Below are 22,365 nucleotides of genomic sequence, written 5' to 3' on the forward strand. Positions count from 1 at the left end.
TTTACTATATATCTGGTTTCTCTCCTAAACAGTAAGGTCAGAGGCACAAAATTAACATTTGCTTTCTTGTAATTTAAACTATTTCAGTACTCAACTGAATGGGCTGTCCTCCTGCAACTGATGTCTACTCTAGAACAGAGCCTTCCTGCTGCTTAATTTGTTTTCAAATATGGATTAACTGGAACAGGACCCACTCTTTCCAGAATATTAATGTCAGACAGAGACATTCAGGAAAGACTGAGTCTCACCACACCTCAAGCAAGCATGACATCGTAAGCCCTGCAGTGTTACCTTAATTTGCTGTATTAAAATTTCAGGATTTTAATAGAACAGAATTCTTCATTTAACATTGCTCCCTACTAAAGTATATGACCTCCGAAGACCTTTTCAAGTTAAGAATCTGGTAAAAACTCCTGCTGTCAGTTAGAACACTGTAGTCCATTTCTAGCAGCTGAACGTGATGGATTTTGACTGCCTGAAACAAGCAACTCTCCCAATGCTGAGGTTTGGGTTTTCTACTTTTTTTTCTAAGAGTTTATAAAAGAACTTTCAGTATCTGTTGAATAGCAGTCATCAACAATACAGCAAGATTATTTCCAGGAAAAACTGGAAAACACAGAACAATCTGCTGATACTCACTTGAAAGGCAATCATTGATGTTACTGTCACAGTCGCCTCCAGTGAAGCCTGGCCGACATTCACACAGGTAACTGCCTTGAATATTATGGCACACAGCATGATTTTTGCAGGGCTTTGAAAGACACTCATCAATATCCACTGTACATCTCTCCCCTGAAACAAGAAGAGTCCAGAAATAAGACCCCTCATAAGGCAATGGTCAAAAGGCTCGATGCCAGCACTGCTCACTGTTGAAAGCACAGTGTGTGCCCCATCCACATTACCTTCCCAGCCAGGGGCACACTGGCAGGTGTAGCCTTCAGAGTCAGGAGATTCTTGGCAAATTCCCGAGTTCTCACAAGGATCCGGGGAACAGGGAGCAACTACTACCTGGCAGTTCACACCTGGAGAGCAGAAGAGGCAAAACCAGGAGAGCATGCTGCTAAGAGCTTGGTGCTTCTTTGAAGACTAATTAAAGAGACTATAACTTGTATGATTATCCTATACAGCAGCGAGCAGCATTTCCATATTTGAAAAATCTCAGCAGAAGAAAAGGAGATCAAAGCACTCCTCGTGGGCTCAGTGGGTACAAGTGGACAGTAGCCATGGTAAAATGAAGTTTAATGTCCCTTCAATTCCCAGTGCATTTATATATCTCAGTCTCACTTTCTTACAAAGAGAATTAAGCTGAGCAGCCACCAGGACATTTTGTAATGAGTCAAAACAAGTCTTAGAGATGGTCTTACTAAGTATTCTACTACTGTATCATGTCTACATAAACAGACTGTAATTTAACTTCATACAATCATGGATTTTCCCCTCTTGGTTTCTATTCCCACAAAGTTTAATGAAAAGGTTAAAATAGCACTAAAGGTACAATGAAGTGGAAAGGAAAGAGAGAACAGAAATTTTTCTCTGAATTTTCACCTTTGAATCCTTTCCTACAGGTACACCTATATCCATTCAACAGATCCTCACAAGTTCCTCCGTTCTGGCATGGGTTTGATTTACATTCATTCCCTTCTGTTGAACAGTAATCTCCGATCCAGCCTGGGTCGCAGACACACTTATACCTTTAAAGGCAAAACCAGCAGTCATTTTAGATCTTTCTGAAATAACTCCTCCATCTGCTTCTCCCGCACATTAGTCTTGGAGAAAAAAGCAGAAGAGCTCTCTTTAAGAGAGCCCTAAGTTATGTTTAGATTGCTTAACTCAGCCATATAGTTTTGAAAATACTGAAAATAAACCCTCCCTTAGAACCACACCTCCCTCCATTGCAGTTTTCACACAGCGCTCAGCCAATCAGCAATGTTTTTGCTTTCATAAGACCATCTCAACATACTTAAAGACAGAAAAAAAAGATTTTAAAAAGCAGAGGAGAATAAAATGTTTGAAAGATAACTAGACTGATTCAACACAAACTAGCTGCTAGAAAAGCAAACAAGTTGCTGGGAGAAAGAGCAACCTTCTCCATCATGTTTCACAATCTGAACTAGAGCGGCACTCCACCCATACAACATAGAACCAAAGGCTTGGTGAATTGCCTTGGACTCAGACCCTGTCACACAAACAAGACTTACTTCATTTGGCACCGAACATAAGGTGTACATGGGCATATATATGAATGCAGGTGACATGACAGAAAGGATGAATCAAAAAATTTATTTTCCAAGCTTACACAGAGGCTAAACTAGCAATAAGGGCAGCCTCCCAGCCAGCTCCAGGTAAAGTGCTGAAACCTGCCTTACAGAGCTACTTGCAAAGGTAAGTCACTTCCTTGCCTAAGCACTGCCAACACTTCCAAGGATGCAGCACACATCTGGGAGGCACCAAGTACAGTTGGGAAGTTTCACAAACAGAACCTACCTCCCCAAACCTGTTGACTCCCAGGCTCTGTGCTCCCAGCCTTACCATGACCAAAAGGAGGTCTGATTCAGGGTTCCTGAAATCACCATTTGTTCTTCCTGGGTAGGAAGACTCAGAAGCAACTACTGCCACCAAAACAGGCAGAAAAAAATTTCTTTTTTTCTCTCAGGCATGCAACAATGTCACTAATGCTGAAGAAATCTCAGCCTTGGACAAACTGCTCTATGTCAAATAACATTCTATCTCCTAACGTCACAAGTTGTCTGCCTGTCCTATTACAGAATATTTGGGTAGCAAGAACAGCACTAGCCAACAAAGACAGTCTCCACATTCGAGGTTTTAGAATGTGATGGAATAGATAGCTGCTGCTCCCCAAAGATTCAATTTGCAACTATTTCTTTATTTTAATTGCATTCACTCTGCTCACTTGAATTGCCAAACCCTCACATTGGACAGTGGCAGTCCACTATACCCTATGTGCCTATGCAAAGACAGCAAAGATATAATGCAGGACAGAAAAATCTATGTTGAAACGGCAGAGGCTGCAGCTGGTGACTAAAGGGTGACATCTGGCCACGATTATGTCATAGCAGCAGGTAAGTCTGGATCTTAATCTGAGAAATTAAGAGAAAAATCAGAAACCTCAAGTCAAGACGGAACTCTGGGCAAAGCAGGAAAAAGCAGGTAGAGAAGGTATCAGGTAGGTTCAATGTGACAGTAAATACTTACCCATTGGTAATGTGTGTGCAGTTGCCATGTACGCAGGGATTACTAAGACAGCCATCTGCCTGTGACTGACAGTGAGGGTGATGGTAACCTTCAGGACATACACACTGAAAGCCATTGACTTCATTTACACATGTTCCGCCGTTATGACAGGGGTTGGATGTGCATTCATCAATGTCCACATTACAGCGCGGGCCTAGAAGAAAACACAATACTTAAGTAGTATTTCTTATAAGAACATTTTCTTTGCACGTCTGCAAGAACATACACTGAGATACAACTCAGTAAAGCCAACACAGCAGGACAGAGTTTGCATGCCTCCATGCTTTAACTGAAGTCAAGAGAACCATTTTTGAAAGACGCAGCACTTTTCTGTGCCTGGAAAACAGTACTTACACTCAGCAAGTATTTACAAACCATTCAAGAATCTCAGCAGAAATCCACTGAAAATTATAGGTTAATATTGATGAGGAAAACAAAAACACTCAACTGCATCATGTTTGGAACAAACCTCTTGAGCTCCACTTGTCACAGCCCTGCTCTTCTGCTTTGAAAGCACCTACCCTTTGAACAATCATATTGCCACATTGTCTGCAGTTAATACTGGTCTTGTGGTTTATTATGCAAAAGGGACTCTAAAAAACACCATTTCCTGTTTTGCCTGCCTCTGATTATGATTGCAAGATCCTTGAAGCAGAGACAGTAAGATCCTGTGAGGCTGGAAAGCTAAACAAAGTGAATGCTGCAGTAAGTTGAAAGCATTTTTAATATAAGCAAAGGACAAAGCAACAAGACCCCAAGCAATCCTTCTCTTCAAATACTGGAATATGCCAATTCATTGTATTACTGAATTACTTTAACAACATAACAGTAAGAAGTCCAGTAAGATAACAAATAAGTTATGCCAGTAACAAAGACGACCAAAAGGCAAGAAGGATCAGAATCATGCCTCTTCCCATTCTGGGGACAAAGGAGTAGCCCCACGCCAGAGCAAAAGGAAGGAAAGAGCAACAGAAGGTTAGAAAGATACCAAGGGAAAAAGTACAAGACACACAAAACCTCTTAGTGCTATATCTAATGCATTTCAGGTAAATTCTAATTAGAATCATTCAGTAATACACAATAACATGATAAGAAAACTTATAAATAGAATCAAATGCCTTACAACAATTATTTTATGAGTGTATTACCTTACATGGCTCAAAACATATTAAGTCCAGTATAAACAGTGTTGAGATGTGCTTTAGTCATCAGAAAGAGTCCTGATGTAGATCTACAGTTCTATGCATGGATCCAGAAGCGTCTAAAAGCTTCTTTTTTTCAGCTCTACTTTTACCGTGTTAGGTAAGTCTTTATAATTTAAAGAGGAAACAGAACAGACCACACAATGAAAAAGTACAGAAAAAAGCAGGTTATTCAGTTGGCAACTTCAGAGTGGAGAGCAGCTCATTAGAGCACTGAGGTAATGCTTTGCTTTCACAGAAAGAGAAATACTGTTCATGGTCAAAGCCCAAGGTATTGTCTAATCAAACACCTCTCTATATTGTTCACAGTCTCTCTGTCCGTGGAAAGAAGCTGTAAATAATAAACCGAAGTCACATGGGTTTATTTGTTATAAAACCAAGAACCATGAATTGGATGTAATTACCTAACAAGAATGGCATTTCACAGCACAGATTAAGCCATTTTTCTGCTTGGTAGAACTTTCTGTAACGTAGACGCTAAGATTCAAAGATTAAAAGGATCTACCAAGACACTCACCAAATCCCTTGCAGTCAGCATGCAAAGAATGGCTTCCTTATCTACTGGGATAACCATCTTCAACACAACTCAAAGCTATTGGATTAGCTGACTTTACCTGTAAATCCAGGTTTGCAAGCACAATTGTAGCGATTAATGCCATCAATACAGTGCCCGTGAATGCATGGGTTACTTGCACAGTCATCAAAGTTGTTTTCGCAGTTCATTCCTGAAAAAACAAGTTAAAGGAATAAGGCAGCCAACTCTTAGAAAGAACACAATACAACTGTTTCCCAGAAATAGACAAATTAAGAATCCCACCTGCTTCAGAGTTACATGTGCATTGGTGCAACTTACACAAGTGATGATGCAAAAGCACTGTGATACTGAGAAATGTCACCTGGGTGCTGACTGAACATGACCCCGAATTTGTGCTAGATGTTTAAACAAAGAATGAACTATTTTGAACAATATGCCTGTTTTTTTCCCTGCACACTTCAATTTTGGGAATAAAGGGGAGGTAAATTCTTCCAAGATTACCTGCAGTACCAGTGAGGGTTAGGCAATCCACATAAACACAGCAAAATTCAGCATGGAAAAGTATTGTGACAAAGGTACCCTCATAACATGAGCTTAACTCTATGCAAATTCAGCACATGCCAGAGCATACATAAGAAATAATAAAATGCTTGAATTCTGTTAGAATCCAATCCTTCCACCTGGGCGTCACGTACCTGAAGTGCCCGGCAAACAGATGCACTGGTAGCCGTTCACCAAATCAATGCAGCGCCCTTGATGGAGGCAAGGATTGCTGTGGCATTCATCTATCTGTTCACTGCATATGGCACCCATGTAGCCAGGATTGCATATACATGTGTATGAATCAATGCCATCTTGGCATTCCCCATGGTGGCAAGGATCAGGATCACAGTTGTTGATATTCTCCTCACACAGGATGCCAGTAAAACCTACAGAAAAAATGACAAATAGGATTTATTAAGAAGCTAACTGGTATAATACTGCGGTGAATATAATGCAAATATAGAAAAAATCATATTAATAAACATCAGAGACAGCATGAAGGGTAACTGGGCATCTCAACTGCTGTCCATTTACCAGCCCTGGAAAACAACTCTTCCACTACTCACAGCATTACAGAACATGTTGAATGGAGAATCCTGGCATTGGAAGGGGTCACCTTCAGTTTATTCAGAACAGCAGCAAAGAGAGGAAACATGTAAATCTCCATGAGAAATATTTACTTGCATCAGGATAAACTATCTGAAGGCACTCTCCTGTCATTATTTCCTCTACAGAATACCAGGGGGACTGACTTCTTGAGTATGAGAAACTACTGCGATGAAGCTGCAGAAACCTTCCCAAGGGAACTCCCTCGGCTCATGTCAAGGCTTCTGCAGCTCTGCTTGCTATCATAAAAGTTTCTTGCCCCTTTCATCAGGAAACTTTTCAGTAACTCCAATCAAACACCAACTGCAGATTTATGCAAGACTGCATGCAACCACTTCAGTTCAGAAAAATGAAACAAGCAATTTGGCCTGTTTCATTCTGCTTCAGCTGGGAAACATCCTGAGCAATAGAGAAGGACAGAATCTGTTCCCCAGAAGGGCTAAAACAACAGTTCAGGAAGCAAAGAGCAGCAAGCAACTCCCTCAAGGGCCCTGTTTTCCATGACAGAGCAGAGCTTTGTGAAATAGGGACAATTTAAAATAAATGCTTTTTAGGGACAAGGTTTTGGAGCAACAGCTCACACTGCTTTCCAGCAGCTTAAGATTAGGAAGGTAGAAGTCTGAATTTCAGACACCAGCTAGAGACTGATACAAACCAAGCTGCAGGGAATTTCAACAGCTGAAGAGTGATTCTCACCTGAGTATTATAAGTGGATAACTGGCTCCCCCATTTTTTCATACAGGTTTGTGGTTATTTCTCTGGTCAAACATAACAGGTGACGGCTAACATTTCCAAGTTCTGCAAACGTATGCATGGATGAATGGGTGTGGAAGTAGGTGGGGAGAGGGAAGGGAAGCTAGTTAGAAAGATGGATATAAAAAGATGTTAGGGAAGGAAGAAAATCAAACCGATAAGAAGACAAACAATGGCAAAAAAAAAACCAAACCAGACAACAGAGGCAAAGAAAAGAGGACCTAAGACAACTGAAGAAAAGAAATGCCATGATCTGCCACTGGGAAGGAGAAGTGGAACAATGCCGGGAGGGAAAGAAAAGACAAAAAGCAAGCAGTAAATAGAGCTATCAGTACAGCATTTGGCCAAACATTCTGCAGTTTTCAATCACTTCGGCAGCTGGCAATTACCATTCCGGGAATACGTACCACTCATAATACGAGATTAACAGAGCATACTCAAACAGCATTTTCCAGTAACTGACCTGCCCCAGTGATGAATTCCACATTTCAGTTTAACAGAAAGCTGTCAATATTAAATATAACACTTAGCGTACATTCGTTCAAATAATTATTGCCTTGCCTCCCACTGCAGCTCAACTGAAGCACTTGAACATCAGATATATTTCTTGATCTCTTAAGTGAATGTACATTACCGATTTCCCTCCTTGCGGACAAGAGTTAGACTAGGAAAAAAACCATTTGATTATAGAACAGAAGAATCCCTCACACAGGACAGAACAAAGCCCTAGTACAGGGTCCCTTTTCCCTTTTCAGCCAAAGAACTAACCAAGGATTTTACAAAGAGCTGCTGCTTCAGTAACATACATTTGGTTGCTTTCAGCCTCTTCCTTGAAAACACTCCATACATCACATGCCTTCATGGAAGCAGTGATCTCTCCTCACCCAGGAAACCTGGGATTTCTGTACTGAGGTGGTTCCAGCACTTAAGCACACAAATTCAGAACATGCTTTTCAAGGCGCAGCTCTCCACATTGTCCCCCACTACATGACTCAAAGCCCTCCTACGCCCAATAAGCTCTGCACTCCTGGTGAATGAAAGCAAGCAGACCATGCACCAGCTTAAGAAATACTTTCAAAGATAGCTTCCACGTTTGGAAAAGATTTGAGCTTTTGTTTCTTTTTCAAAAGGACAGCTTATTCTGTCACATGCAGTAATCAAAAGGAGAATTCTGACAAGAACTATTCCTCTCCCGATTAGAACTACTGCATTCTCTACTTCCAACAAAACTTCAGGCACTCTGGGGAAGGGGGAGAAGTGAGTGGAATGACTGGGGAGGAATTTTTATGCTAATCTTTACTATATCCTGTACAGCACAGAATAAATCAGTGTAGTTGAATTTGTCTTAACAATTTGATTATTGGAATGACTCAAAATTAGAAAAATTGCTCATAAGTCTAGACAATCTAACAGCACATTTCTGGGACAAAGGTAGGTCCAGGAATTGTTCAGCCTCTTCCCTAACAGAAGAGTTAAAGCCACACCTGAACACATTCCACACCTGAATCTGTATCAAGAACCAGTAACTGAAAGCAACCAAAAGTCGTTCCTTACTAAGTGTAACAGCACTGAACTGTCCACACCCTCTTATTTGACCAGATGTAAACATTAAGATAAAACACATCTGCATCATGTCTAGAGGTCTGAAGATAAGAAAAGACCATAATTAAACCTGATGCTTCTAGATGCGTAATCAATCAAGCAATAAAGGAACTTGGTGCATTCAAAGAAACCACCTCAGTTTCAACCACAGCTCTGTCAAAATTTCTGTACAATGACTGACAAATCATTTTAACTACATTCTGTAGCAGCTACTGTGTGATTTTTCTTCCAATGGACACAATTTTTATTGCAATTCGATCTTCCACTTTTGACCTAAAATAGCCTGACACAACAGAAATCAGAACACAGTAGTACTGCTCTCTCCATCTCTTGTTTTCAACTGTTTACTATATAATCAGATTTGGAAGAAAGGCAGGCAAACAACTGATGAAAGGCTTCACACTGCTGGTTTTACACTTGTGGATCCCATAGTCAATACAGAAGAAGCTGTCATCTTCTGAGAAGCAAGAGACAGGGCTGAAAGAGGGAGACCAGAACTCCCATCAGCAGTGAACTGTCACAACTGAAAGGCTTTCTGTAATCACACTATTCTCTGCTGCAAAGGAGTAGACAAAGCTTCACAACAAACAAGCAGCATTTCAGAGAAAGAAAGAGCAAACACTGACACTTCCTTGACCACCCCTTTATGTATTTAGGTTACATACGATCCCCAGGCCAGGGGCTCTGAACACCAGACTAACCTGTGGCGCACTGGCACTCGTAGCCGTTGGGGTGGTCAATACATTTGGCTCCATTGAGACATGGCGTGCTGGAGCAGTCATCTATATCAATCTGACACACGGCACCACTGAATCCTGAAAGGCAGAAAAAAGATAGAAATCCAGAAGTAATTTAATGCAGTGAATCTAAACAGTTGCACTATCTGAAACTATTCATTAGTAAATCCTTAAAACCAGCCAAACATAAGCTCAATAAATCTAAACTCATTAAGCACATAGACCACGCCCCAGGTGGACTGGTTCCTTGTCCAAACTACCAGGTCAAATCACAGTTTCTATCTTCCAGGTCAAAGCAGCCTCAGCCTGAAAACTGAGAGGGCCAAGATAAACAGAAATAAAGCAGATGGAGCACAAGTGGTGTGCACTGCTGGACTGTACACTTGTTGACACAACCAAGAGGCCACCAATAAGAACTTTCAAGTAATCAAAGCAAGTAACTTAAAATGAAACAATAACGCATACATCACTGGAGCGTTCAGACTAGAGTTACTACAGCAGCGTGGAATGTGGTACAATAGCTTTCACCACACTTCTTCAGATAGCTAATGAACTACCAACAGGTTATGCCAGATGATGCAGATCCTTAGGCACTTCAAATAAAAAATAACTCCAGAAATGTTTCTTGGAGGAAGGAACCAAAGGAAGGAGCCAGAACATCATTAGTCAATAGGAATGGATGCAGAGCAAGCCTTTGTCAACTATATTCTGAACCCAAAATTTTTTGTAAGCCACCAGCAAAACAAGTGACACCCTATGGCTAACACTGACCCCTCAGCTCAGCATTTATCCTTCTTTTCTACAGCAGAGACCCAATCCCCTTCCCAACCCATGCAAGCAACAGGCTGTACTGATGCAAAAATGGCTACTGACCACAAACTTCAGAAAAAGGCAAATAGTATGCAGAGGCATTGATTTTTAAAGTGCCCTTAGGCTTACTCATCTGTCGCTCACTACGACACCCATAACAACAGTAGTTCAAGCTACCAACTATCCTTTAAGGTGGTCCAGCTGTACGTTTCTCACACTTACATTCAGTTACAGGCACAATCCCACTACCACCAGCACTGGTCTACTCTTATTTACCAGCAACTGCAACTCACTTAAACAAATGCTGCACTAAGACCAAAGAAACTCACAAGTAACACAGAACCCACAATCTCTCACTAGTTATCTATGCAGTTCTTGGTAAGGTGAAGCAGGAAAACCTTACAGAAATAAGTCCTTACCAGGAGGACAGACACAGAGGAAGCGGTTGACTTTATCAAGACACTCTCCATTGTTCACACAGGGATTACTCAGACACTCATCAATATCCTCTTCACAGTGAACACCTTTAAATCCTGTTTAAAAATAAATACACTAATAAGAAGAGGTGGTTGAAGGCCTTAGAAGGTGCTCTTGAAAGTGTAACTGCCTCTTATACCAGTGCTGCCAGTCTAAGCCTAGTTCACTTCATGTTTGCAGTTTGGACAGAACCTATGGAGGTACAAATACACACCAGAGGTTAAAAAGGAGTTTTGGAGTTTTCACCGTTGCTGAACATGCTCACTTAATCAGTAATAAGAGCAGATATTTGTGATGAATTTGTACCTGATGTTTTCTTCCACTTGATGAGAAGGGGTTATGTTTTAACACTTTGGAAGGTATCTACATATTTGGGTGCGCACCAATATAGGGTTGAAGATAAACAAACACAGCTGACAATTTTAGCTCAAGGCTTTTTAGCTAATAACAGAGATAAAGAAAAACAATAAGAGGGATGAAATAGTTGGGATTATAACTCCACCTTTCAAAAAAGACATTAATAAAAGCTCAGGGTATCCACTGATCAGCTGCAGGCAACACAGTTCTTTGGTTATGCTATAAGACACTGCAACTGGCAACTTGCATCCTTTTTTTTTTTACCACCGGTTATCAGAAAGCAAAATAGCAGACTACATAAATCGCTGCTATGCTGGACACAGATTTTAGAAGTGTGACTTCAATCAAGTAACTTTTATTACAGTTATTTCTTCAGCTCAATGGGAGTTTGCATAATTTCCTGTATTTTAAGCACAGAAAAAAACCCACACTATTATCTAGAATCATCATATACATAACACAAAAGTCAGTCACTCTTTTAAAATTTGCACTTGCTTTGCTTTCACAAGCGTTTCTGCACATGCACTTTTCCAGGTATAGTAACAAATATGTTCACATACATACAGCTCAGAACACAAAACTTCTTTTGCTGATGTAGTGACAGGTTTCTTTCTCAGACCTCTAATTGGTCTCTCCCTCCCACACACAAATTCCAAGTCCTCCTGGCTGGTGCTGTCACAGCAAGCTTGCTCTCACCAATTCACTTAGCCTCACCCCTTTGCAATAAATATTGCGTTCCATCTCAGGAGAGCTGGCAACCCTCCTTGTGTTTTGCTTTCTGCATTCTTCCTTTGCTGGAAACCCCATCTTGTCAGAAACTCTCCTCACCTGGCATACAGAGACATGTGAATCCTCCAATTTTATCCAGGCAGGTGGCATCATTTTGGCATGGATTTGAATGGCATTCATTGATATCCATTTCACAGCGAGGTCCTGTATAGCCCTTCAGACACTCACAGTGGAAAGAACCTTCTGTATTTACACATTTTCCAGCATGTTCACATGGATTGCTGTTTGCTGAAAGAAAAAGATGCATATGTCTGTCAAAACCTCTCCTTGGATCAACAAAGCCACAACGTTCTTTTATTAGTCATAGTCTTTTCCAGTGGTCACTCCTTTCCAGCAAGTAATACTGGGGAAAGGCTGTTCATCCTTTTGGAGAAAGACTATTGTGATTGAAGGAAACTTGTGACAGTTACTTGCACGTCAGAGGCAAAAAGAAAGATTGCTGTCATAACCAATGGACTAAAAGACCAACTCTGATATGTATTATTAACAACTGCCCTTAAGAGAAGAATATCAACTGGCAGGGATTAGAGAATTAATGATGCTTTCAAGGTCTTATCTCTACATCATCCTTTACATTTACTTCGCTCCTGAGGCTGAAGAGGTGCCACCACAGTCCCAAAATAACCAAACTACTGTCTCATGAGTTTTCAAAAAGGCATGGCACTCTTGTCCAAGGCTGACCAGGGAAAGAATTTCAAAGAGGCGCTTCTTCCCAATGCTTCCATGAGTGTCAATTGGGTAGTACCTTCAGGCATCACACTCCAGAAGCACGAACTATCATTCACAAAACTAGAAGCAACTCTGTGAGAGTTCAGCTAATCCCCAAAACAACTTCACAGCATTGTATTGGAGAACTACAGTTTTTAAAGCTCATGTAGTCTCAGGAGGCACTCAAACGATCCAGCCACGTTCTGGCTGTCAAACAGCCTTGACACATTTCTACCAAGGTGGGTGCCACAACGGTTCCCACATGAACTGCAACAGTTTTGCCGTGAACTGTGGTTCTAAGGGTCAGCTTAATCATTACACGTGTTCATACACACTCATCACACAATGCTAAAGCCCTCCTGCACAACAAAGAACAGTTAAGCATCTGGCTGCTTTTCATATTCCAAAGGCTAATAGTTCAAATACAGACAGCTATTCTGACTCAGCCTTCCGCCCCAAATCTCACAGGAGATTTACTACTCACCTAAAGACACTGAAACAGAAGGAAAAGAGCAGGAAAGTAGTCGCATGTACTCACAAAAGCACACAGTAACTCACCCATGGCACATTCATCCACATCTTCAGTGCAGTCTGCTCCCTTATGGCCCTGAGGACAGGTGCAGATATAGTGTCCATTCACAGGATTGGTGTCACACAGGGCACCCTTCTGGCATGGATTGCTGACGCATGCATCATCCAAGTGGCAGAGAAGACCTGGAGAAGCGTTCAAGTGTTCATTTTAAAGAGTGAGATACAGCAGTCAGTCTGATATTGCACAACCAAACTCTCCATCCTAACATTTTGAATGGAGACTTGCACAGCCAGAAGCTTGAACAATTTCTTACAGGCTCAACCCACGAAATCTCTGTGGTAGTCCACGACACACAAAATGTTATATGTAAATATAGATTATGTGACTTCAGAAGTGTCTTCAGGACTTCTGGAGTGGTAAAAGGGCTTACCATTACCAAAATCTCCCCCTTGGAGCAGTCAACTAGCTCCTCCATCTAACCAGCACGATGATTTTTCCTGACAGCTGAAAACACAGGTGCACAGGAAGCTCACTTCCTTAATCTGAATATGCTTGTATTCCTGGATGGTAGTTAGGCGACCTTCACATTTGTACGTAACCTATAACAGCAAATTTTCTACCACACCAGTAAGGCATCCTCACTGATCCAAAAAAATTTAAATTTGCCTTCTAAGACTGTTAAGTTCAATTACTTAAGTGACACAGAGCAAGTTATTCTCACGTATAACTTCACAGACAAACACAGGCCCTGATAAGCACTAGGAAAATATCTACTTTCCTTGCCATCTGAACTGCAATAAGCTTGTCTCCCAGTGTAATACAAATACTTCTTTGTCTCAAACTACAGAGGTTTAAAAGGTCTTCGCTCACGGACAGCACATGTCTCCTTTTGTTCTTCCTGGTTTGGTCAAAAATTGCATAGAATAAACACACTGCTTTAAACAAATGCATAAACTTCAGTAAGTACCTTCTGTTAAGCACCAGACCTATGCAAGTTTTCTGCCCTTACCTGCCTTTCCTTCTGGACAAATACATGAAAAAGAGGCCACCCGGTCAATGCAAGTAGATCCATTAGCACAGGAGGCACTGACGCAGTCATCAATGTTCTTACTACAGTCATCCCCGCTCCAACCATTGACGCAGACACAGGCGTAGCCCCCATTATGGTTGGTACAGGTACCTCCATTCTGACAAGCATTGGGCTGGAGTTGACACTCATCAACGTCTTCAGTGCAAAACTGGCCTGGTGCACAAAAAGGAACAAGTTTAACAGAAGATCAGAGATACAGACATAAGAAAATTCTTTTACAGCTAACATAACCAAGGGAAACACTGTAGTCCAACTTGGTCCATCATGTGGTCCATCATGATTGCCACTTTGTATTTCTAGGACATTCAAGCCGGAGAACTTCTAACAACACTGTTGTCAAATCGAGTAGAGACATTTAGCACCCCTAAAGGACCCCAAAATAGGAGCTGAACTACAAGCAACTTTAAAAAGGCACAGTATGAAAGCCAGTAGGCAAACCGCAGTATACAAAGATACAACCATTAGGACCAGAGACGTAGAAAGAATGAAGGCCTGCCTGCAGAGCAGTCAGAGAGACAAAGAAGATGGCCTCACAAGAAAATCTTGGCCAAAGCAGTGTCAAGAGCCCAGCAGCAAAGTAAGTCTTGTCAGAAGATCTTAATTCTTTCCTATAATTATGCAATGAATATTACTTAATAAGAAAGAATAAAATTCTCTTCTACCAAAAAGACTCACTTTTCTTCACTCAGGTATTTTCACAGACAGCCACAAATAGTTGGGCTTTTCTTGTTTGTCAACAGCTTTTCACTTTTTTCCTGCCTTTTTTTAGAGACAAAATAAACACTTCAAGAAAACACTGTAATGATTGGAGACACTGGAGGGAAGAAAACAAATGTAGACTGTTTTGGGGAGTTTTAAGGAAAGAGACTCTTGACCTCAGTTTCACAGGATACTGAACTTCACAGTCACATCCACAGAAAGCACTGCAATCCACATTTATTAACGTATATCTTTATCCAAATCCATCTTGCTTTGACAACAAGACCTGGAGAACCTACCATGCATCTGTGTTTTGTCTCTATGCTTATTCATCTTCCTAATAAAAGTTGAATGGTTCATTCTAAACTGAAATTGTTCAGCTTAAGTTTCACGTCATTCATTCTTATTTGAAGTTTCTTCAACAGAAGAAAACAAGATTAGATTTGTTTGATATGATCTCTTTTTTCCCCTCCAGCTGACAATATTACACCCCATTAGCTTGCAGCAGCTTTCCGTTATTTGGGTCTAGACTCTTGAGTAACCCTGTGGCTACCACAAAGATGCTCCTGTTTGCCATCTCCAGCTTCTGCATCAGCTGCACACTTATATTCACCTGGAATTCCCCACATTTTCCAAAATTAGAAATCCAAGAGCAGGCCACAGATCTTCCCTGCCAATTTGCCCAGGCTCCAGTTTATTCACATCTGCCAGTTTAAAAACACTTTTCAGATGCTGCTGAACAGTCACCTTGCTTATTAATGGCCCAGAATTTACTATGCAAGTGCACACACCCACCTACTCCAACACACAGAACTGAAACATTTATCGTTGGCAGGAATCTAAAAGTGTTCTGCCTTAACCATCTCCATCTACTGTACTCATATCACAATTCCTTTTGTTTTCAAAGCACTTCAGTAAATCTTACCCTTTTGTCCTGTGAGCTCTTGATTTTTTTTTCCCTTGGTGTCAAAGAAATAATTTTATTAAAAAAATGAGTTGCACAACAGACTTTGCTCTGTGCATGTGTACCTTACTCCAGCAGGACTACTCCAAAACAAGGGTTTTATCACTTGAAAAAACCATAATAAACTTTTAACAGTAATAATAACAGTTTTCAGAATTAATCCTCACTTCCCAGTTTATTTAGTAAAACAGCTGGGGGGAAACCGAACACTTCATATTGTTCTCTGTAAAACATGGCTACGTTATGAAAACCAAAACCACGCATTTGTCATAACAGAAGTTGTTCATTCATTAGCTTTCAATTGTAGCTTATCAGTAACTAAACTGAAAAGTCAGTTATCTCACAGTGGTTCCTAGTAGTCGTGCATATCTTGTAACTCAAAACAACCAACTTCCTTTAAAAAAGCCAATCAGGATGTTATTTGCTTATTATAAAAGTGATTTTCCATCTTCTCTTGGAGGAAGCCCAGCCCAGATCAAAGAATGTACATTCTTGGATAAACACTCATCCACAGCCAGTTGCTCTACAGAAGCCATCTTGCAGCTTTTATGCCCTCCTTTTGACTGCAGCCAATTTAAAACCCACATCACTGAATCAGGAACAGCCTCCAGTCCTGAAGCTGCCAGGCTCCTCTGGATTGTTACGCCTCTTCCCAAATCATTGCCCTGTCACTGGCTGAAAAGCACTCCTAAAATAAAATGTGGGGATGAATTCAGAGCTGTGCAGGTTTGGGGGGATTTCAGATTATTTTTTTTTTAAGCAAAGACAGGTAAACTTCTCCCTTTCAAGTGTCACTAGGAAGATCAACACTGCAGAATTTATTTTTTTTTTCATTTATTTCTCTCGTTCCAAAAAGGAGAGTAACAAGTACCACTACTGGGAAGCCTGCAACAACCCTCTGTCTTTATCTGTTCTGTATTTCTGCTGCCCTAAATTAACATAAACTTTTTAAAAGTACATAAACATCTGCACAAGATGAGAATAAAGTGGAGTTTAAAGTTCTTTCAGCAATTCAACTGTATTTCAAGAACACACCCCGTATGAGCCCTTAAATCTGATCTTCACATAGCCTCTCAGGTTTCTAATGCTCCCTTTGCAGCTACCAGATCACTATCATATTTGTGTTTCATTATGAACATGAATCAAACACAGTTCCACCTTAATGGAGTTTGTTTTAAAAACAAAGGAAATTCAACTCAATGAGGGGCATAAATGAGCAATTTTACTGCATTTTACTATTGAGTATTTTAATGAAAAAAAATGTTCCTTATTGAAGTTATAATTCCAAATCCAGACTCAAATAACTTCTGGGCAAATACATGTGACTCATAAGGCAAGCAGAGCATATCAACCTAGTTACATTTGTAAGTACTCAGTCTCATCACTATCAGGTGACAAAACTGTAATAGTATTTGAAAGATTTTGGAACTCTGTTTTAAAATACTGGAGACACCAGACTAAAGTCCAAGACATTCACACTTCTTAATTGGAGCTTGGGAATTGGCAAGAACGCAAAGCAATTTCAAGTTCACTGAAAATATTTGAGCCCTTTTGTTTAAGTGGCACTTGAGTGGCTTGGAAATGCCTGATGTGGCCCACAGTCTTCAGAAGAGAGGAATAGAGGGTAGTTTGGTGGTTTTAATTTACCCTATGGTTGCTTATACATTGGGATTTATTTTTTTTCCTCAGTCTTCAGGTGTTAAGAAGATAGGATGAGCGGTCAATAATTTCATTCTTCAACAGACAATTTGGAAGTGCATTTTTTTTGGTCAGTTTTTTTTAGCTGTTGTTGCTGTTAGGTTGGTTGGTTTTTGTTCTGTTAGATTTTCCCCCAGAAACCAGCACACGCTTGTACCTGGCTTTCAAGACTGCCCTCCCTCAAAGCAGCAGCATCACTTTACTCTTATTGGGACTGGGGCATGTCCACAGCCTCTCAATTCTCCCAAAAGGGCTCTTTCGCCCTCAGCAGCCACTTCAATTCCTTGTGCCAATGACAGAAATGGAATTATATTTTGGCCAGGTCCTCCAGAGAAAAGATTTGATACTTTTGTTGGTAGCAACCTAGGGCACTGAAGTAGAGTCTGCCCCAGGAATTCCCTGACTGTCTTTTTTCACAGCAAAGTCTCTTTAGTGCCTGACAAACCAGGATTTAATTCTAAAATTTCTCAGTGAATATACTGCACAAGACTTCTCTCTGCCAGGTTGGTTTGGTTGATTTAAAGCAACTGAGACAAAAGATCTCTGAAATAGTTCACTTAAAGAGCTGTTGAATTGATTTAATTGTAAGTGAACCAAGCATATTTATTTGTCACTGTGTAGCTGGGAAGCCTGTTTTTTGCCTGTTAAGAGTTTTAGGAAGAATCAAGTCTCTCATTCACAGGACTGAAATTCAGCTTGCAAGTGCGAACTCCACTAGGAATTGTACAGTGCAATACACATGCACATAATGCCAGTGCTCCTGAAGGTCACAACCACTTAGCTAAATCCTTCATTCGTTTAGCTGGCAGTTTCTGTAGGTATTTCGTTTCTGGGGCTCTGGCTAGTTTCAATTACATTTCTAAAAGAAATTTAGTAAATACAAGGTGAACTGGTGAAGGCAAGTGCAAATACACTAACTGTGCAATACTTTAGTGGAAATGTAGAAACATACATAGGAAAGACAACAAAAAAGGAAACACAAATTACTCCAAGAAGCTAACAAAAGCCTAAGCTGACCTTGATATTTGCAGAGCCTGGGAAATCAGGAAAACGCCAACTCAGGTTCTAAGTGACCTTGTACAAAGTAAACAGCCAGTCCATGTGGTATTTCAAAATGGAAAGCCAGAAGTAGAAAAGAGGAATAGCCTTCAACTCTTAGCACTTCTCATCCACTATGAAACCAAGTGACTTCCTGCTTGTTTCTCTCAGAAAAAACGTATGGAGTAAGACAGACACGTTTGCTGCTTTAATAGCTCCCATTTGCAGACCAGGAGGAACTGGACAGGAACACTGGGAACTTCTCTTTAGGCTGAGACAGGTGCAAGGCCCCTCAAGCAGTTGTACCGGATTTCACTGATGAGATACTGTCAGTCCCTTCTACAGCTCTCTATGTTAAAAAGAAAGGCAAAGCAGATTGCACTCATTTTATGCACTACCCTACACTGAAAGGGTAGAGCATTAGCTTGAGTAAATAAACAAAAACATTTGCCCTAGGAAGCACCAATAGATGCCTCAAAAAGCTGATCCTACTAAACCACGTAGTCTTTGCACAAATGCCAACTCCAAGACAGGAAACTGCACTCATCCTACAGCTGAATACAGGACCTTCAGTCAGTTCAATCAGAGGTCTTAGTCTTCGGCAGAGCAGACTTTCCAAAAAAGGAGAAAGCTTTCTTGGCCTCTTAACAGCTCCTCCTGGGAGGAGACAGCAACATCCATTTATCTCAAAATCACGACCACCACAGTACCAGACTCAGATGGAACTGCTATTGGAAGGGAAATATAACAGTGCAAATCACAAACTGGACCTAAAAGACTCGCTGTAAGAGGAACACCAGGTTTCATGACATTTTTATGCCTCAGCCTCTCAGTACCTCACCAGAAGTTTGTCACTTCTCTCAGACTAGCACTCTAAGACTCCGGGAAGAGCTCATCTGCTCTCTTGAAATGCTGTCTGGGAAGCTATAAACCACATGTAACCAGAAAATCTCTGGAAGGATTACTTAATTCGTGAAGTCCTTCAAACATTATTACATGTTTTTTAGACACTATCAACGTAGCTAAGGAGAGCACGGCTCATTAGAACTGTTTGCCTTTTTATTCTCCAAGTTTCAAAGGACTTCCAAATGAGAAGGTGAACAGCATCTTATCAAAAACTCAAGAACGGGCTGAGATAAGAAACAGCATTTGTATAAATGACCAAATCTAACTGTGGCAGAAGGTTACCAGTGCCACACAACAGAGGACCATGAAGTTCCTTTCCCTCTTTAGTCACCCTTGTGTATATTTGGGATGCTGGCTGGCAGACTGCACCTGGCTGGGGAGGGACATTTCTCCATCCAGTTCTTTCTCAGAACACAAGGAAAACACACTTGTTGGTCAGTCAGGTCAAAGACCAGTTTCCTCAAGCTGCTGTGGAAATGGAAGATGGAAAAACGCATGGAACCATCAGGCCCTTCTAGCAAAAGTGTTTATGAAAGATATTTCTGCTCCATGTTTTTAATTATGTATTTGCAAAAATTCATTTATTCTTTAACCTACAGAACTATCCATACTCCTTCAAAAAACTGAGTTACAATTAATGAATACATATAGACACTGGAGCATTTAATTAATGGTCTGGAAGGAGAGACAGTAGGCAATGATCTCTAACAAAATAATATTCATATTATCTAAGAAAAAGCCAGGAAAGTGCAACAGCAGCCAAGGCTTGATGCACAAACGCCAAGTAAAACATAAGGCCAGCAGATTCATTGCAGAACACTTCAGTTAGGCACTCCTTGAGGAAAGACTTCAGCTTCTCTGGAAAAGATCAGTGGGTGCCTCTGCTCCATCACAGCTTTAATCAACAAAATAAACATGACTGACAAGACATTTGACTACAAGGAAGAATAACTAATGCAAACAGTTGTTGTGCAATAGCAGTGGCATAGACTTAGTATGGAATACATTTTGGCAGTACAGAAGTCACCACCTCCAAACAAAGACACTGTAACAGGGGGAAAGTTCAGAGTATGACAGACTGATGAAGAGAAGAATTTTGTAAGAGACTTACAAAGCAATTGTTACCCACAACAAGGAAAAGAGATGATAAAAAAATAATACAACAGTTACAGCAGGAAAAACGCAGCACATAGGAAAAAAAAAAAGTGTTTGATCATTTATGTAATTTGCTTTGCTGACACAAGATACCTCAAAGAAAAGAGCTTCAAAATTCCTTGAAAGTGCAACACGCTTATATAGGGACAAGAATATCCAGAGCAATGAACAGGTAATACTGAAAGGGATCTGAAGCGCGACATCCAGATCATGTTCAAATTCCAGACCCTCTGATGAAGCCATCACGACAGCTCCCTGTGGGCAATCCCATAGATAAAACTGCTGCCTTCAGCTCCAGGGATGGCTTCAGACACACAAGAATTCAAAGGACTGCGCTGGTTACATCTGCAAAAAGCACCTCCAGTTGCATGTGTGTTTAGAAAAGGCATCTCTGTTTAACTACGACAGCAGTTTCCCCTGGAAAAACAAAAGGACTGAAACCAAATACTTTTCCCCTTGTAGGAGTTCTCTAAAGTGAGAGGCATCACATCCCTCAAAAAATTTCTCCTTCCCCAAGATCTCACAGCACCTTTCTCCCATTTGAAATACAGAACTATAGACCAGCAAAGTAGTAGTAACAGCCATTCCCAAACCTCAGGTATTAGGTTGTTGCTTTTGCTTTACGTAGACCTACTCTATCTTGGACAATGTCAAATGCTATTCAAGATATCATAAAATTTAAGAGCTTAATATAGAATTTGAACAATTGGAGTTGCATTTACAGTTGTAACAAGCAGAGTAGCATCTGTGTTTATTTTAGGATAATATGGTGGAGAAAAGAGTTTAATTTCATAACCACATTGGGAAGCATATAGTGGAACTAATGGGCTTTTACAACAGATTTTACAACCTCCAAATACAAAACTCTGGGCTTCAGGAGTCTTATGCATGCCTTATGCTCCATTAAATACTGCCCAAGACCACTCCCACAGACTACTGGGTAGAGAAGGCAGTCCTGATAAAGTTCTTCAGAGGCAGTAATAAAGGAACAGAACAGAATTCATTACAAATTACTCATGATGCACTAATGACAGCTTGGTTCCAGTGGCAGGTGAAGTGTGACAGCAGCAGGACAGAGCTGTAACTAAAAAGGAAACACATCATCACCAGCTTACTCCCCATTCTTCCTCTTTACCTCTTTGGAAAATCCAGTGAATCAGGGAAACACCTAACAAAGGCAAAGATCTACAAGGTAAAAATGTAACAGTTTGAGCTAAACCCTACAATAAAAGCTTCATATTCCCAAGCTATCTCAGCAACGCATCTTTAGTAATCATCCACAGACAAATCGCCTCATTCTTAGAACAAAGGAAGGGACAGAAGCTGCCAGAACCAAGTCAGCTGCAGATAAAAACTGCTACCTGTTAGCCTGGTCTCACAGTGCACGTCCAGCCCGGCCTCTCCAGAGCAGTCCAGCCTATTCTGTTTCAGGGCCAGCTGTCCAAGAGACAGCTCCAGAAGACATTATTTGGCACATAAGATTGCAAAAAGTACTTTCCCAGCCTGGAACGTCGCCAAAGGCACAAGGTAAGAGGCAGCAGCATGGTCTCAGCTGGACATTATCCAGCTGTCATTGCATCAGTTAAGCTGTTAACATCTCAGGTGGTTCATGACAGCTATCTCCTAAGCAAGACTTGCTGTTGGGAAATGGAAAGCTGCACAAACTCAACAGAAGGTTGATGTAGGTGTTGCAGAATTCATACCGGACAAGGCACAGACTAATGGTGTAACTTCTAATGCCTCTGAAATCAACTTACTCTGCACAACACCAGCATCAAGTACCACAAGAGACACATACCACGCCCACAATAAACTTTACATTCAATGCTTCAAATCACTTGTACACTCAAGCTTGGAGCTGCCAGCTCTGGAGGCTGCTACGTGCTCCCTGCTTCCTTTGTATCTGCCAGTT

General features: G+C 40.8%; 1 protein-coding gene across 3 annotated transcripts in view; it reads right to left on the bottom strand.

Moving 5' to 3' along the window:
• Positions 1–22,365, bottom strand: part of NOTCH2 (notch receptor 2) — an 86,124-nt gene that overhangs the window by 30,629 nt on the left and 33,130 nt on the right. Inside the window, exons 6-16 of one of the 3 annotated variants that reach the window (XM_069862428.1) lie at positions 13,913–14,146; positions 12,930–13,085; positions 11,703–11,891; positions 10,460–10,573; positions 9,195–9,308; positions 5,685–5,918; positions 5,069–5,179; positions 3,214–3,406; positions 1,546–1,691; positions 903–1,022; positions 640–792 (exon numbers count right to left, since the gene is read on the bottom strand). In XM_069862428.1, coding sequence (XP_069718529.1) covers positions 640–792; positions 903–1,022; positions 1,546–1,691; positions 3,214–3,406; positions 5,069–5,179; positions 5,685–5,918; positions 9,195–9,308; positions 10,460–10,573; positions 11,703–11,891; positions 12,930–13,085; positions 13,913–14,146 — 1,764 coding nt within the window. Of the gene's footprint in view, positions 1–639; positions 793–902; positions 1,023–1,545; positions 1,692–2,909; positions 3,093–3,200; positions 3,407–5,068; positions 5,180–5,684; positions 5,919–6,861; positions 7,151–9,194; positions 9,309–10,459; positions 10,574–11,702; positions 11,892–12,929; positions 13,086–13,912; positions 14,147–22,365 lie in introns of those variants that run through there. The other 2 variants (XM_069862429.1, XM_069862431.1) reach the window with 2 other exon arrangements.

The sequence above is a fragment of the Phaenicophaeus curvirostris genome, chromosome 8 (assembly GCF_032191515.1).
Source record: "Phaenicophaeus curvirostris isolate KB17595 chromosome 8, BPBGC_Pcur_1.0, whole genome shotgun sequence".
Taxonomy (NCBI): Eukaryota; Metazoa; Chordata; class Aves; order Cuculiformes; family Cuculidae; genus Phaenicophaeus; species Phaenicophaeus curvirostris.